Genomic DNA, 17,473 nt, shown 5'->3' on the forward strand with positions numbered 1-17,473 from the left:
TGATTTCTCTGCGCCAGTGTTCGCATCAAGAACACAAAATGTGATCCAATGCAGTTACGCTTCTTTATTACTGCCTAATATATTCCCGGAAAGCACGACTTTTCAGCACCAACATTCAGTACAGTAGAACTTCATTGATAGCATCCTGTTTCGTGTGATTTCCTGGCTACAACGTTTGCGTCGAGAATGTATAAAACGACCAACTACAGTTACACTTCTCTTTTATCGGCCACTATGTTCCCAGAAAACAGTCTTTTGGCATTAATGTTCAGTGTATCGCCAAACTGCGATCGCATGATATGTTTTCTGGCGCTAGATTCCATGTGAACTGGAAAAGCTGCAATGCACGTGTGATTGAGAATGGTAGACACCTGCAACGGCAGCTGTGCTCCATCTGTGCTTGCCTGCCCGTGTCACACGAAAATGCCGCCATGCACTCTGTTTCTAGCACCAGTACCAGAAAATCTCAGAGGCACAGTGGTGCTTGCGGGTTGTCACATATCACCATTAAGAGCTATCGCCACCAACCAGGCAGCGCAAAGTGAGCACCATGTTTTGTACTGCCGGCATTGGGGCATCCTATTCCAGTGTTGCCCGTCAACTATTTCGTTTCGGTTTTCCATCGCTGTCTTAAAATTGCAAAGCGCATCCCAGAGTGCTCGAGCTCCACTAGTTCGAACGCGTGCTGTCTCATGTCACAGTGATTCTCGATGAATGGGCACGTCAAATCTCCCACTGAAATGCTCCGCCCGAAGAAGCTGCTGACTCAAACTGCATTCAGATTTTTCCAGAGTAGTCTGCTTTTTCTTGCATATTTTTCCAAAACGTATGAGCGTAGTTCTACTGTGTATTTGAAAAGCAGTGCTGTTTATTTGGGCTTATTATAAGAATGGCAACGCAAAACAAAAGTACAAGAAAGCAAACACGACAGTTTGCTTTCTTGGCCTTGTTTGCATTGCACAGTTGTTCTTATAATAATGAATCATTACCAACTATTCCGATTATCAGTTTTCTATATGGGCTCTATCCAAGAGAGCTATAGCCTTGTTTGCATGGCTTCGTCTGGTCACTCTGCTGGTATATCAGGGCGAGGCAAGCATAGGAGGGATTGAAGCAGGATTGGATGGAGCAGAGTGATTTGAAAGTCCAACGCTGAAAGGTAGATGCAGTCAAACAAGAATAGGTAGCTTGCAGAAACATTAGTCATGCAGTTAGCCTTAACTCAGCTGACTCACCTGGGTATTGTGATGTTTAGATCTGCTGCAGCATGCTGTGGTTTCTATGCGTGCATGTTGAGTTGAAGCAAAGGTAGTGTTTACTTTTTAACCTGGCATCCGCACAAGCGCCAAGAAATGCAAAAAAGAAACACATGCAAGAAATAAAAAAAAGCTGAAAGAAACAATGCTATCCTCTTCAATATCTTGATTCTTCGTCATCAAGTTTCAAGTACTTTTACCGAGTGACAATGGCATTACTTCAAAATTTTTGATTTCACACTGATGTACCAACACTGGGGTTCCAGCACAACATTTTAAAAATTGTATTTTGATCTTCATTTTCTGTTTTAATAATCAACCTATGGCCATAAATTTAGTGAAAATATAGTTTTCCAAAATACCGTATTTACACGCGTAATGAGTGCACTTTTCCCGAAATGTATGCGCAAAGTTGGGGGTGCGTTCATTATGCGGGGTAAAATTCTAAGCGATTATTTTTTTCCGTGGCCACCTCTAAAAAAGTCAGTTTTGGCCGAGATGCGAACCATTGATTGTGATAGCAAATGTGTAGACAGCTACACAAAGTAAGGATAGTAGTTATATCCGCCGTATAAGCTTACTAACATTCGCTTCAACACAAAGTCATCGGCAAGAATGCAGCACGCACAAAGGTATGAGCGACCATCAACTCAGCCCCCGACGCAGATCGCTTTGAAGATAGGGCGTGCTGCGGCCACGCAATGGGCAGTTGTTGGCTGCCGGAGTAAAATGCCGCACACCCTTTCACTCCCTTCGCTCCCTCCAGCGCCATGCACGCGAAGGAAGACGGCGTGTTTTCTTGCCGCTTTCCACTATTGTACGCTGGAGATTGAGCCGCGAACCTCAGCGGCCCTTGGGCGCAGTTGGGCAATACGCAGTTGCTGCAAGAGTACAATGCCCTCCTCCCCCCTTTTGCACGGCGAAAGACGGTGTGCGAGATTGAGCTGGGATCTTCGGCTTCCCTCGCGCACTTTCATTCGCACCTACACCAAGCGGCGCTCGGTGACAACGACGACGGCAAAAATGCGCCTGGAGTGTCCACATAGTTACTACCAAAATAAAAGTAGGAGACACGGTACGATTTGCCATCCAACAAGGTGTTGGATGCAATCGCGCTCGCCGAACGCCATATCAGATGTCAAATGGTACCGTGTGTCGCCTACTTCACGGCAGCAAGTTCAGGGTGCAATTCTTATGCGAGAAAAAGAAAAAAAAAACACACTTCTTTATTGCAAAAGTGGGGACTGCGTTCATTACACAAGTGCATCTATTATGCGAGCAAACACGGTACTTTATAAATCTAAACTGATTTATACAAAGATAGTCCTGCTGCATTTCACTTAATAGTGAAACTAGTGAATCAAGTGCAAGAAGTGTGGCATGAGCATGACTTTTTTTGCTTGTGCATGTTTTTGATGTGTGAATGCAATGCAGTCGACTCACGTCAATTCACATGGCTAAGGAAACTCGGTATAAATTTGCGGCACAATTGTACTCAGTCTCCTGATGTATATGCAACACATTTTAAACATGATTATTTTCATTACTGCTCGTGGTTATGAAGTGTTGGGTATCTTAGTTAACTTGGTCAGGACAACTCTTGTCTCTGTCCGCGTATCTTTCACTGTGCCTACACTTTCTAAGATCAATTACCGTGAGATGAATGTACACTTGCTTTTTATAAAAGGCGCACCGAGTATGGTGCCTTGTTATGCATGGCAAGCATACATTTTAGCTATTTATTCCACCTGAAGGTTGCACGGGTTCGCATGAAGAGGCACGGACTTCATCTCGTGGGTCCTTGTCAGTCACATCTTGGTGCTCGTCTAATGAGTTGGTTTGCATTGGAGTTGAACCTTGTTTTAGTGAAGCAGCTGTAGGTGTCGTATTGAGGCACCATTATACTGTCTGACATTTGTATAAACATAGATGCAAGGACTGGGTGAATTGCGCCTGTGCAAAAGACGCTGAAGCACAAATGATGGCGAGATGTAGAAATAGGGCTCGGAAGTTATCAAACTCAAGCCCAACAGTAAGCAGGGCCAGATTCATCCTTGCATTTGTGGCTCCATCACCAAAGCTGCCGTTGAAAATAAACAGTGGGCAGTTAAACTTGAGCTTCAGTATCTTGTGTATAATAATCTGTTGTGTCAAGATGCGTTGTCATCGTCCTGTGTCACTGCAGGACGAAGGCCTCTCCCAGAGATTTCCACTTGTAGCCGTTTCCTTGTGGCAGCTAAACCCCGTCTATGTCCAACTAAACCCCCGTCTGCCTGCAAATTTCCAGAGGGCCTAGGACCGGAGTATCACACATCTCTGTTCATTATAATAAGGTTCAACTCTACTTACATAGTGGGGTGTTGCAAACCTTTATTGCGAGATTCTGTTGAAATGCTCTGATATGCATATAGATAAACAAAACACACCAATGCATGGAACCATTATCCCTCCATTTCAAGTTGGTGCACTTGTATTTTTTTCTCTCTTCTTGTTTCATTTTTTTTTTCTTGTATATATTATTTGTGTTCTTTGTGACGAGACACTGAAAGCAACCTGCATGCGTGTCCTGCATTTTCTCTTACGTTTCAGCGCACGTGACCTACCAGGAAAACACATAGTAATGTGTTCCTTTGTGACTTCCTTTCCTGTGCCTCCTGCATAAACACACACACGCACGTGCAGTCTTGGGAGTCGCACCTGATTTCGGTGCCTTTGCCGTCCACATGCCCATCTCTGCATCTCTCATCACATCAGCTTGCACCTAGCAAACGCGAAGCGGGGTTATTGCTTTCAGTATTTGTGGGATACTCTTTTTTTTTTTTCGTCTTGCTTCAGTTTGTATCTCGATTTTGTTTTCACAATGTCATTTTTGCTTGCCTGTTTGTTGTTCGTGTTGCATCCTGCGTGCAGCGCATTCCCACCTCAAGAATGTATTAGTGAAGGCAGCAGTTGTCGCAATATTACGTTGCTACTACACCACCATTTTATTTTGCATATCATCTTCCCATAAATGTTCATTTGCATTGCATCCTGCCTGCGACGTTGACCCACCTTGAAAGCATATTGTCAGTAGTGCTGTGATGTTCACCCTTGTTGCTCTCTTGCTGCATCTATTCTTTGTTTCTTTTGGCACTCTTTGTACTGGTTCGTTTTGTCCGTTTCTCGTGTCACATTTCGGCATTGTGTTGTTGCTTTCGTTGCCCATTGTGGGGCCTATGTCGATGCATTTAGAGGGTTCGCCTTATTTGATGAACGTTTTAAGTTCTTGGATACACCCCTCTTGCTTCATTTGGTTCGTTTAATCACGAACTGGGCTGATGCAAGTCGTTCATTATGGCCTTATGCATTTTTCTTTTTTTTTTTTCATCTTTTCGTGATATATTGAGTTTTGATTGGGGTTCCTACTCAGCTGTAGGCACACCTACTTGTGTACTAACTTACGTTTTTGCTTTCGATGTGAGGTGAACTGCAGGTTAGCTTTTACTTTTGTTAATGCTCAAGAATTTGAAGGTCAGACCAGACGTGACGAAATACTACTAAGGTGCTCATGGCTCAGTGTACTTAACACATTAAGATTTCTGCAGTGTTATGATATGTTTCTTTTTTTTGTGTGTCTTTGTGCGTGGTGTTGTAATAGCAACTTGTCGTCTATTATGTTTTCTATTGTTTTTGTTTTTTTATATAATTTCACTCAGCCATGCATTTCATATGAAATCATATCTTTTTATGATTGGCAGCTGCCTCAGTACTTAACTGCCATTTCTTTTTTAGCCATGTACCTTCCAGTACCCTACAACGTTATATGGCATTCTAAACCTAGTGCTTTTATGTGAAAGCTAAGCTGAAGCCTTAATTAATGTATTCTAAGTGACCATTGTATGTGCAATTGCGGATTAGGGGGTCGCAATTTCTTTTTCTTTTTTCCCCTAGTGTATTGTGGGGCCTGTGCAACGCTGCTATAAGTACGAAACTGCTGCTCAGACCACTCCATGGCTTTTTTTATATAGATACATATATCCACGTATTTCATGGAAGTTTTACAAACAAGAACGGGTTCAAATTAGAGCGCGCTACTTAGTATTTTTTTATTATTATTGCACGTTTACACATTTATGTTCTTAATGTTCTTACTTTTTGTGACAAGAGCAGCTAGACCTCTTGTTTGTTTTTTATTTTGTTTGGATCATTGCCTGTGTTTCTGGATTTTCACAACAGCAGTTGTCTGTCAACTTATTCAGTGCATTCTTAATATCTTTGTTCCTACTCAGGCGCACTTCTGTCCTACACTAATAATAGTCACCATCCGACATGAGCTTCTTTGGTCCACTTTGAGTAGTTGACATTGTCCTCTTAGCCAAGCTTGCATTGGCAGTAGCATGACCTATGTTCCATCCCTATTTAAAAATGTGTGCCCAATAAGCGTCACGCCTAATGCATAAGGTTTTGCGCTCGATCAATCAAGCAAATTTTATTTCAATATGAAATGTACACTGTGTTGGATGGAAACAAAAAGCCATTCATCAGGCTTGACAAGGTTTGTGACCCTATACATGGCAAGCAGCAAAATAAACGTGTAAAACTAATAGTTTAGTAATTAACAATTAAATACACAGAAATTGGCTATTGCAATAATAGAAAGGCAAGAACCTAAATTGGAATAAGTAAAGCATATCAAGTTAAATAACTAAATCATAAAACATAATAACATGCCTAAAGTGATGCCGAATGTAACTGCTGAAACACTGCTAAAATAATTACTATGTACCGCGTGAACGCAACAATAATGTGCAATACGAAACAATGCAAATGCACTGTGAAAAAACAGCTTGAGAGCAATACGTGCTATTTCTACCAAGGCATTCATTGGTATGGAAACCCATAAAAATTCATATGATTCCATGTGACAATATGGAATTATTTGATTTAACTGGGGTGTCTTTTTTTATAAGAGGTACACAAAGTATGCTTTAGGTCAACATTAAAGAGTACCAAGTACATGAAATTAATCAAAGCGTGCCCCCTACCACTATGCTACGGTTGCCTCAGCTTGTGAGTGGGTTTGCTGCATTAAATCCCATCATTTATATTCCATTCTCCTTGTTTATTCTATTGTACTTGGTACTGTCCTTTTCTGTAACATTTGTACAGGCACAACGTTATTGAGAAAAAAATCCAATCCTGCAACGTCCTTGTATTGTACTTTTGTGTGTGTTGCCCACAGTAGGGATTAGTAATGTTTAAAAAGTACACGTTGCATTAGCAAATGTTTCCATGCTGTGTTTCTTCATGGCAGCACGCTTTGCATTACCACAGAGCTCTCGAAGTATGGTGAAGCTTCAGTAATGACTGCATATATAAAATTGCTTTCTTCTTCTACACCCCATATTCCTTTTTTTTTTTGCCATATGCACTTATGTGCTGTTAATGGCAGGTCACAGGTGTGGAAATTATAAGAAAGCTTATTCTACAGTGGTGACTATTATCATTGTAGGAAGAAAGTACTTCTCGGAAGGTGCAAGGTGTTTTTTGACAGTATATCTGCTTTGTCTTACAAGTGTGGCTGAGAGAGCTGGGGAGTACAGTAGAATGCCTTTGATGCACTTTCGAAAAGTAAATAAAAAGTGATGAAGATGTCAGTCGTGCCACCAATAAATCTCTTCACAATATATACCAGGTCTTTTTTTAGACCATACAGAATTTCCAAAAATAACCTGTGGTAGATAGCACAATTCGAGGCTTTAAGCTGGATTTCTCAAAGAAGGACATCATTTGCACGAGAAATCAAAGTACATAATTGACTTACTTCATCAGGTTGAAACTGGTTTCGTCCTGACGATTTCTTCCAAGGGGTTTTTTTTGCAACTTGCCAGCTACAATTCAGTTGGGATGTGTCATCAAGTTATTAGTTAAAAATTAAAATTAGTGATATATTGTTGATTACCTTATTATGCATTTTAACTTCTCATGCAAGTAATTTCCACCTCTTCAAGTAATCCAGCTCAGGCACAGGAGTTTTGATATCTGCCACAGTCAATTTTAAAAATTATATTAGGCCTAAAAAAAAAGAAAGAAAGCACCTGGTATATCGTCCAAGAAAAAATGTGGTCCTTATAAGGTACTTTTAATGTTGCCGTGCTTAATCACATGAGTGACGAATATTTCTACAGTGTCTACAATGTTCTACTGTAGTTCTCAGAGCATGGCCTCACAACGTTGGCATAAGATATGCTGCACTTTGAGTTGGTGCAAGTTTGTTGTGCTAATGTTTTGATGTATTGTAATAACACTTTTGTGAATCATTTCTGTGTCCCTATTCAGTTGTTTGTCACTCTTCCCATTTGTACTGTGTTTTTATTTTGCTTGTATTAACAAGCTATTTTTTGCTCAGGCTTGGTTGTGCAGGTTTAACATGGCATTTTGAAATGATAGGGCAGTGACATACCAAGCAAGCATATTGCTTCAAACTGTCCTTTAAGATAAGCAAGAAGGCATGCCTTATGATTGGTAGTGAAGGCTAATCATTATTCATAATTTCGCTATAACTACTTTCTGTATTTTTTATTTACTTGTGCTTACTGTCTTATTTTTTAAATTCACTGTTACGACTACAATAATGTGGCTACTGTTAGGAGAACTGGGTTTGCATCAGTAGTACAAATGTTTAAATATTAGAAACAGCCAATGGGCATGCAATTGTGGATTGCTGTCTGGATCTTATAGCACATTTATGTATTGTTATGGTGCCTGCTTATATATAATTGAACATCCCAAACTTTTCTCACCATACAGAAGACATTTCAACAAAGAGATAATTTCTGCATGATCAACAGTGATTTTAGAATTCGGAGATTATTAATTATTATAATTATTACTCAGTGCAATTTACATTGCACTGAGTAATAATTGTAAATAAAATTTGAGCTTTCATTTGTATACTGTGCTGCGGCAGTTCTATTAAGCACTTGGTAATTCGTTATCTGGCTTGCTTTTAGCTTAATAATATTTTCCACACAATCTCAATCTTAAAAGTTGCAGGAGATGAGACAGAAAACTAGGAAGTTGTGCCCTCCCCCTGCCCTTTTTTTTTTTTTTTTGCATATCGAACAGGCACTTGAAGCAAAACCTAGAATATGGAGTACTTCTTGCGGCCCACATTAAGTTGCACGATGCAGCAAAATAGCCATTCATTGTCGACTACGATTAAAGTGCTTACTAGTTTGTTTCACATGCTCGTAAGGTGGCTAAGCACTTTTGAGCTCTAAATTTTCAGGCATCAACAGTTGCCATGTGACCTTGAAGCTCTCTCTGTCAAATGTGATTGGCATTGTCATAGCTTCACCATCAAAGACAGTAGTGCATACAGGCCAGATGCCTCAAGGTGTCCATCCACTTCATGCATGTAAATTTTCTTTCCCATGACTACTATCAGTATTTTTGTAATATCTGCCTGCTTGTATGACTTTGCCCTAGACTTTCACGCCACTGCAGCTTTTATATGTTTTAAGCGTCAATGACCCGGTCACATTTGTGCATGTTTGTCTACTAACAAGGAGGTTACCTTTGTTGCTTTGCACTTTGTTTTACTTTAGTGATTGTGGTTATGACTTGTCATGACACATTCTTAAAAGTGCCATCAAGTCCTTTGCTAGAAAAAGTAGTCATGATGATGGTTAATCATCATACAGTACAACCTTGAGCTGATCTGATTTCTAAACAGTTACCAAGGGTAATGTTCCTTCCATGTCTGGTGTGATACAAATAAGTACTGCACTTGGCATATTATTCTTTTCGTGCATTGCATTATATATATGTATCAAATTAAAAATACAGCAGCTTTCATGATCAGGGAAAGCAATTGAGCCTAGTGTTGATTTTAGTTCGTTTGCACAGTATGATACTTATTAACAGATCAACAGTGGAGTGATCTTTTGAAAAAAACTTGCCATTTAATACAATTATCATAGTTTCATATTAACTTCAGTGAGACAAAACGAAAGTGAAGCAAAGTGCAGCTCTTGTAAACCGAGCGAGAGTTTTCTGATGGCTGTGATTGTGTGTGAAAGGCTAATGTGATTAATAAAGACCCATCCATTTTTATGACTCTGTGAACATAATTTGGTTTCTGTGGAACAGATTTGCAGCATTAATTAAGACTTCGTGTCGCTACTGCATTCCTTCCAAGATTCCTTCCAACAGAGCAAGAAAGCTCGTGCTATTGTAAATGTGGAAAGAAGATGGACGTACACATTAGTTATTAAAGAACTGCACAAAAATGCCGTGATCATCTGTCATTTACAGTTGAAGTGTTCATGGGCGAGTTGGGTTAATCTGCTCTCACAGTAGGCCTAATGCGTATGTGCCAACTTTTCTGATTTTATCATAAAATGTGCGATTGCTAGTGCTTGCTTATGATAGTCGTATTGGCACTGTACTTTTACGGTTCTTCCATTGCATCCATTGAATAGCAAAGTTTGTTCCAGAAGATTACAAAATACAGTCGCTGACCAATTTTGCATTGCCAGGTTTGTTTTGGCCTGTTAGTTATACGGACCTATCCATGTAATAGCGCCAAATTATAGAACAAATGTGTAATAACAACCAAAATTCATCTACTTTAGTACCCAAACACCCTTGTGAAATCCAAACCGGCCCACTGCAAATTGGGAACGAGCACGATGCTAAAATTAGACCGTAATACCCCCACTAACTGGGACATCAGTTATGCATATAAGTTTTCTAATCTTTAACGAAATGGAAGTTATGTATTTGGGTACGTCATTATATTCAGAGCATAAGTGTCAATGAGAAAAACTTTGGACATCTTGAAAAATTCCCATTCCAGCTTTCTATCACTGTAGCGGCGTTTTTACATCCAGTTCTTGGGATATTTTGGGATGGGAAAACGGCGCCGTGGAAGCTCGGTTGGTGAGAGCATCGCACGCGTAATGTGAAGACGCGAATTTGTATCTAACCTGTGGCTATTGACTTTTCATCCAATTTCATTTCCATTTATTTATCATTCTTTTAATTCAATCAAAAACTACAAATAATTTCCCCTATGCTGTCTTTTGTGTCATTGTTGGCTTCTCATGATATGACTAATAAAATGTAACCAACCCTTCCCTTACCGGAAAATGGGGGCAAGCGAAGCTGGTCCTTCGTGCACCTGACCTTCGTCACGGTTAGGTAACCCACAGGTAACGGTGCCGGATTGCTTCGGCCTCCCGCACCCCCAGCTTGGTATCTTCTCGTTGCTGTCAGATTGCCTGGGCTCGGGCGGCTCTAACGTCTGGATTGGCGTGCTGACAGCGAGCCCTTTCACGGGCAAGTTCTCGCTGCCGCTCGTCAAAGGCTGCCTCAGGGGAACGCACAACGTGTGGCCGCCACGCCCATTTCCGAAACTAAACTGAACGGAAACGAAGCTGGCACATGATGTGGTTATAACAGCTGTATGGATGGTGGTGGTGAAAAAGTTTTATTGATGAGAAGGCCAATAGTAAAAAAATAAATAAATAGCGTTGTGGGCGGCCTTCAGGCTGCCGGTTGTGGCATCCAGGCCATGCCTAGTCACGACGTCCTCCGCCCAGTTCACCAGCCGAAGTTGGAGATCGGGCTCGGTGCTGGACAAAGCAGCATCCCACTGCTGCGGACTGGTTAAGTGCCAAGAGGCAGGGGGCCAGTGTGCCGGGCAGGAGAAAGACGCGAGTGTAACCGGCGCGGGAGCCGTCACATAAGCGGCAGGCCGGCGAGTGCGTCACGCTCCCGGGGTTGAGGAGGGCAAGACGTGCGGTAGTAAGATAGGTATGGGCCTGAAGGTGGCGCCACAAGTGTTGGTGGTGCTGGGAAAGGGATTGGTGCGGAGGGGGGAAGGTGAGACTAGAGAGGCGATAGTGCAACGTGATATCGCGGTACGTGAGGAGCGCGTATCCATTCCCGGCGGAGGCGGGCTTGCTCGGTCAGTCGAATCTTTAGCGATGGAATTGGCCGCCTCGTTACCAGGATGGGCCATGTGAGCGGGCACCCAGATGATTTGGATGGGGCGTGAGGGAACGGTATCGGAACACAAGATTGCGATGGCCGGGTGTGCCACCCGTACAACCGCGTAGTTGTAGACCGCAGGTTTGGTGTCGCTGAAGATGTACTTCGCGGAGGTTTGCGTGATGGCAATGGCAATAGCTGCCTCCTCGGCCTCGCCGAAGGTAGAAGTGTAGACTGAAAGTGAGAGTAGAAGTGTAGACTGAGGCAGTGAGAGTGGGTCGGAGAGAATTGTCAGTGACGGCAAGGGCATGTGCTGGGTAGCGGCGGTACGGGGCAGCATCCACGTAAGCCACGGCGGCCTGCCGTTCGTACTGACGCCTGAGCGCGGAGGCTCGCGCTGCTCTGCGGAAGGGGTGGTGTTCTGGATGCATATTTTTAGGGAGGGGATTAACGGTTAGGAGGGTGGAGACATGGGAAGGGATGGGCAGTGATGTGGGCAGAGAAATAAGAGGGGAGAGGTTAAGGGTCGAGAGAAGTGCACGACCCGGGCGGGTGCGGGAGAGACGGAGGAGCTGGGCTGTGCGCCATGGGCCTCCGTCAGTTCCGTAAGGGAGTTGTGGACGCCCATTGACAGTAACCGAGCCGTCGAGGTAGATGTGGGAAGGGACAGGGCTGACTTATACGCCTGGCGAATAAGGCGGTTGACTTTGTCTTCTTCGGTACAAGAAACGTAGAGATACGGAAGAGAATAAATGAAACGGCTGAGCACAAAGGCCTGGACCAGGCGGCGGAGGTCGTGTTCGCGCATGCCGTGGTGACTGTTTGCAATGCGGCGTATGAGGCGGACAGTGTGGTGTACAGTGTTTGTGAGTCGAGTGATGAGGGTGGTGTGCTTGCCATTGGACTGAAGAAAGAGTCCGAGGATGCGGAGGGTAGAGACAAGAGGAAGGGGTGTGCCGTCAAGTGAGATGGTGAGTGGAGAAGGCGACAGGGGGCCATCCGCCCAGGCCGAAGGAGCGAAAGATCCGATTTGGTTGGGGAGCAGCTCAGCCTGATAGCCCGGGCGTGAGTCGCCACCGCCTCCACACCTGCCTGTAGAGTGGTCTCCAAGTCGCCAAGATTGCCGGTGGTCACCAAGAGAGTGATGTCATCGGCGTAGAAAGCATGAGACAGAGCTGGGATAGCGCGTAGAGCACGTGCTAGCGGGAAAGATGGTGATGTTGAACAAAAGGGGACTAAACAGAGCCTTTGGGGGGGGGGGGGGTTGAGGGGTAACCTTGTTGCCAAGGGAGAAGGAAGGAGAAGAAAGTGGACCGTATGAGATTTCGGCTGTGTGGTGGGCGAAAACGCGGTGACGTAAGCATGGACACGGAGTGCGACAAGAGGGAGGAGAGAGCGTCCAGAATGGCGTTGTGGTGTAGTATGTTGTCGAATGCTTTGGTAAGGTCCAGCGCCAGGATAACTCCAGTGCGTTTGTGGTGGGAGAGGTATAAGACATCCTCGGAAAGTTGGAGCATGACATCCTGGGTGGACAACTCGGGACGAAAACTGAACATGGAGTCCGGATATAAGTCATGATCATCCAGATAGGTCTGGAGGCGGGCCAGGATGACGTGCTCGAACAGCTTGTCTAGACAGGAGGTGAGAAAGATGGGGCGGAGGTGTTCGATGGCAATAGCTTTGCCGGGTTTGGGGATGAATGAGACACGTGCATGGGTCCAGTAGGAAGAGAGGGCCAGCCTGCCTATGTGTATTGAAGAGGTCAGTAAGGGCTTTGAGGGATGGGGTATCTAGGTTGTGGAGTGCCTTGTTAGTGATGCGGTCCGTCCCCGGGGCCGAGGTGGTGCGGAGTGTAAGTAGCGCCACACGAACCTCGCCCACGGAGACGTCCGCCTCAAGATAGGGGTTTGGGGAGCCGGAGTAGGTGGGAAGAGGAGTAGGGAGGTCGGTGCAGAGGTAGTGATCCCGGAGGGCCGCCAGGAAGTCAGTATCGGTGAGTGGGGAGGAATGAAGGAGATAGGAGATATCCTTGCCCTGCGAAGCTTTGGTGTGTGTAGGGTCAAGCAGCACCCTGAGTAGCGACCACGTGTCGCGGAGGCCCAGGTTGCCTGCCATGCGGTTGCAGGTCTGGCCCCACTGTTGTCTAAGGAGAGAGGCGCAGTGCTTCTCCATGTCCAACGCGAGGCGGGCCAAACGAAGGCGCAGGCAGCGATTGTATTTCTGAGCCTGCCACCGGCGGTGAACAGCGTCACAGGCCTCCCAAAGGTGCAGCAGACGGCTGTCTGCTGTAGTGGAGTGTGGTGCTGTAGGGAGTGTGGATGTAGCAGTGCGGACGTCCGCCAAAAGGGTCTCGGTCCAGACAGAGAGATCGGTGATAGGAACAGAAGAGGAAGTAGAAAGACGAGTGGGGAGCGGAAGCGGTCCCAGTCAACTATCTAGGTCAGATGAGTAGAGGCGCGAGCAAGGGAGGGGAGTAGGAAAGTTGTGCAGAGGACGTAGTAATCGCTACCGAAGATGACCCCTGTATTAGTCCAGGTCGGATTGGCGACATTTTTGGCGAGGGTAAGGTCCGGATTGGTGTCTCGTTGAACACTGGCTCCGATCCTGGTGGGCAAGCGAAGTCATTAAGGGCCAAAGGGCACTCGTGGATGAAAGTCCAGAGTGAGTGGCCCTTGCGAGTGTTCTGGGGGTAGCCCTAGGTGGTATATGGGGCATTGAAGTGGCCCAGAATGACCAGGGTGTTGCGGCCAGCGCAGGAGAGCGCTCTGCGGAGAATGAGGAGGACGGGCTGAAGGGGCTTTGGGAGGACTGTACAGATTGAGAACAAAGAGGCTTGTCTCAGTGCAACGGCGAGGAAGGATTTCATGGAGGAGATGGGCACAGTCCGAAGAGTCCAACTGGTGCATCACGGCAGCAAGGTTGCCCTGCACCAGCGTTGCAACGTTTGAGTGGCCCTCAGAAGGAGGTTGAGAGGAGGTGTAGTCGCGCAGTTTCACGGGCGCTAGGGGTTCCTGGAGTTATAGGACGGATGGGAGAGTGTCGGGAGGGATGTTCTGGAGGTGGAGCTGCAGGGTGTTTCGTTTGCTGCGGAACCCCCGACAGTTCCACTGCCAGAGATTAAGGCGCGTGGGGTGTCTGGCCATGATGGATGGCGGAGTCCCCCGACAGATTTGGGGTAGGTGCCGGTGTGAGTGGAGCATGGAGCGAGAAGTGCGCGACGGTGGCCTCAGTCGCGCTTTGGCGGGTCTCTAAGGCCGCGACTCTGCTGTCTAGGGCGGTAAGTTGGGATTCGATGGCGGCCACACCGGTGTCGATACTGGCGACGCGCTCCTCAAGTCGCGCAAAGCGGGCCATGATGCGCTGCTCAAACGCCTCCAAGATGGAGGCTGTTTGGCGAATGACGTCACGCTTGGGCGCGACGGGGTCGGAGGAAGGTGATCGGCGTTTCGGCGGGGGGCTGCGGTCGGGAGAGGAGGCGCGCGATGATGCAGCCGAGGATGCCGTATTCATCGGCTCCACAGCTAGTGCCGGCGGCTGTGGAGGTGCTGGAGCTGGGGAAAGAAGAGGAGTGGAGGAGGACAGACGCACTAGCGCGGCCTGCAACTGGCGCGACAGCTCCTGAATTTGGAGCTGCTGGGCAACGATATTGGCCTCGAGGGCCGCGGTTTAGGGGTCCGACGTGTGAGGCTGCGATCTCCAGCTTACCGGTGAGGTGGTGGTGGCGGGGGCGGTGGACGCCTCAGACCTAGGCAGAGGCGGGAAGGAGACGGAGCGGTGGCGGCGACCTTCAAGTCCTCCGCTGGGAGGCGAGGAAGGGGAGCGTGGCGACGGAGAGTGGTAGTGCAGGGGGTCTTGGATGGTGGCGAGACGATGGGCTGGTGGGCCGCGGCTGCACGGTGTGCTTTCACGCCACGGATCCAGCGTGAGTCGGCTTCAAGCTCGGCAGGGCTGATGGAGACGTCTGCGACTTGATATTCCATGTCGACGGCTTGGAGGGCTGTGAACGGTATCGGCGTAGGCGGCGAAACCGAGTGGCGTCGACAGCAGGCGTTGTGCGGAACGCAGCTCCCGCGCAGGCAAGAGTCCGATTCAAAAAGGCGGTCGGTGGGAAACGGCGAGAAGGCCGCTTCCCATGTGACTCCCGGTGATAGCGGCCCGGGCAAGGGCGGTCGGTGAACGTCGCGTCGTCTCAGTGGTTGCGGAGCGCGCCGCCGACACGTCCTTTCACTTCGGCTGACTGATTGGAACTCTTGGCGCATACAAGTACCGCTGGACGGGCGCGCCGATGGCGAGTCCTTTCACGGGCGAGTTCTGGCCGCTGCTCGTCGAAGGCTGAATGTTCCTCGGGGGAACGCACACCGCGAGGTCGTCCCATCCGTCTTCTGAGCCTGAACTGAACAGAAACGAAGCCGGCGCAGCGCGCGCGACGCGCTTTCCTGCCCGAAACGGCTGTGATTGGTTGCGCGCGTGCCGTGAGCGCGCGCGCCTATGCAGCTGGAATCCTTGCTAATGACTCACGCTCCGGCGCCGGCGCAGCTGTCAATTCATCAAACCGCCCTTTCCCGCAGCTGCTCTGCTTTGGGAGCAACTGGGTTTTTTTGCGTGACCACGACAACGCCACCGAAACTTGTGAGCCAATACAAGCTTCGCTTGAATAATAAAAATCAGGCCCCTCAGTTTCCTTTCTTCTTGTTCGTTACATAGCGAGAGTCAGAATTCGGCAGCTTTGATGCCTTCAGGTAGCATGTGTGGGTTTATTGACCAGTTGCCTTCACCCAAAAAGTTCACGTACTAGGTGACGGCTGCAGAATGAGTGAATGTTCTACATGCACTCATTCTACATTGTCATGATTAGACTAATAAAAATCGGGCCACTCGGTTTCCTTTCTCCTGGTTCATATACAGGGTGTCCCAGCTAACTTTAGCCACAGTTTAACAATATGCAAATGCCATGTAGCTGGAAAGGTAACGTTGTTTGCCGTCGCTTGGAGATACTCAAACTATTTCTTTCATTCCGCCTAATTATATAATAAGTCGTATCTAATTAATCAACTTCTCAAATATTAGGATTAGATGAAAATGGTCAATGAAAAAATTGTAGAGCGATATGAACAACTCGAGATATAGCTGTATGTTCCTCAAATACGTGCGACATAAAGGTTTTTCCGAACGTAAAAGAAGCCTGCGAATGCACGCAAAGTGCCTCTAGTGGCCAGTCGCGCGGCAATTTTGCGTGCATTTTCGGGCTTCTTTCGCGCTCAGAAAAACACTTTTATGTAGCACGTATTGCGCAATAAAAAGCTGCATCGGGGAGTTTTTCGTGCCGCTTTACAATTCCCTCCCTCTCTCTCTCCCTCTCTCTTTCTATATATATATATATATATATATATATATATATATATATATATATATATATATATATATATAAATAGGTGGTGACTACAGTGACGGGGCAATCGAATGGCAATTCGATTGCCCCGTCATGCCCCGATTGCCCCGTTTTATGCTCATGCATAAGATCGAATGGCAATAAGTTACCATTCGATCTTATGCGTGAGCATAAAACAGCTAGCTACGTAAACAGTGTTGTGAAACTTAATCATTGTTTCCCTGTGTCCATATTTTTTTCATCATCACGTGCTACCAGACGTACTGCCGCTGGAAATTTCAACCTGCCTCCTGTACATAATGTATATGGCAAAAGACTACTTGAATTCGTTGGAGTTAAGACATGGAATAGCATACCCTCCAAAATAAGCAAGACAACATTCCGGCAAAGCACTGATTTTGTGCCTGTATTCTTGCTTGGCGTTCTGTTCTTTGCGCTTTGATAATTTATAAAACTGGTGATAATTTTAAAATTACTTTTTGATGAAAATATGTTTTTTCTGTTTTTAATGTACTAATGTGTTGCATTCATCCCCTGTATTGACCCCCTATTGTTGTACCGAATGTCTGTTATATTTCGCATAACCGGACCCATCCAATAGCCTGCGGCCATGGGTCCAACAGCCTTTTGCGTATGCACTCTTACACCTATGATGATAATAGTAAAGAAAGACAGAAAAAAGTTCACTAGAATGGAAAGGGAACGGCAAAAGCACATAAATATAAGGCATGGCATATGGTCATGCTAGTGCAGCACCAGACAATGAATATTGTACTGGATTAAGAGAAGGAAGCAGCCGGGAATTGCTCGCTTAGAAGACCAATAAACATACAGGGCGATGCAACTTTAG

At 46.1% G+C, this 17,473-nt stretch overlaps 1 protein-coding gene across 1 annotated transcript in view; it reads left to right on the forward strand.

Moving 5' to 3' along the window:
• The window catches only part of LOC126536529 (uncharacterized), a 93,905-nt gene extending 84,549 nt beyond the window's left edge, over positions 1 to 9,356 (forward strand). The window contains exon 22 of the mRNA XM_050183537.3: positions 3,846 to 9,356. Within this exon, the coding sequence (XP_050039494.2) occupies positions 3,846 to 3,874 (29 nt within the window). The 3' untranslated portion in view covers positions 3,875 to 9,356. The remainder of the gene's footprint in view (positions 1 to 3,845) is intronic.
• The last annotated feature ends 8,117 nt before the right edge of the window (positions 9,357 to 17,473 follow it).

This window comes from Dermacentor andersoni, chromosome 4, assembly GCF_023375885.2.
Source record: "Dermacentor andersoni chromosome 4, qqDerAnde1_hic_scaffold, whole genome shotgun sequence".
In the NCBI taxonomy this organism is placed as follows: Eukaryota; Metazoa; Arthropoda; class Arachnida; order Ixodida; family Ixodidae; genus Dermacentor; species Dermacentor andersoni.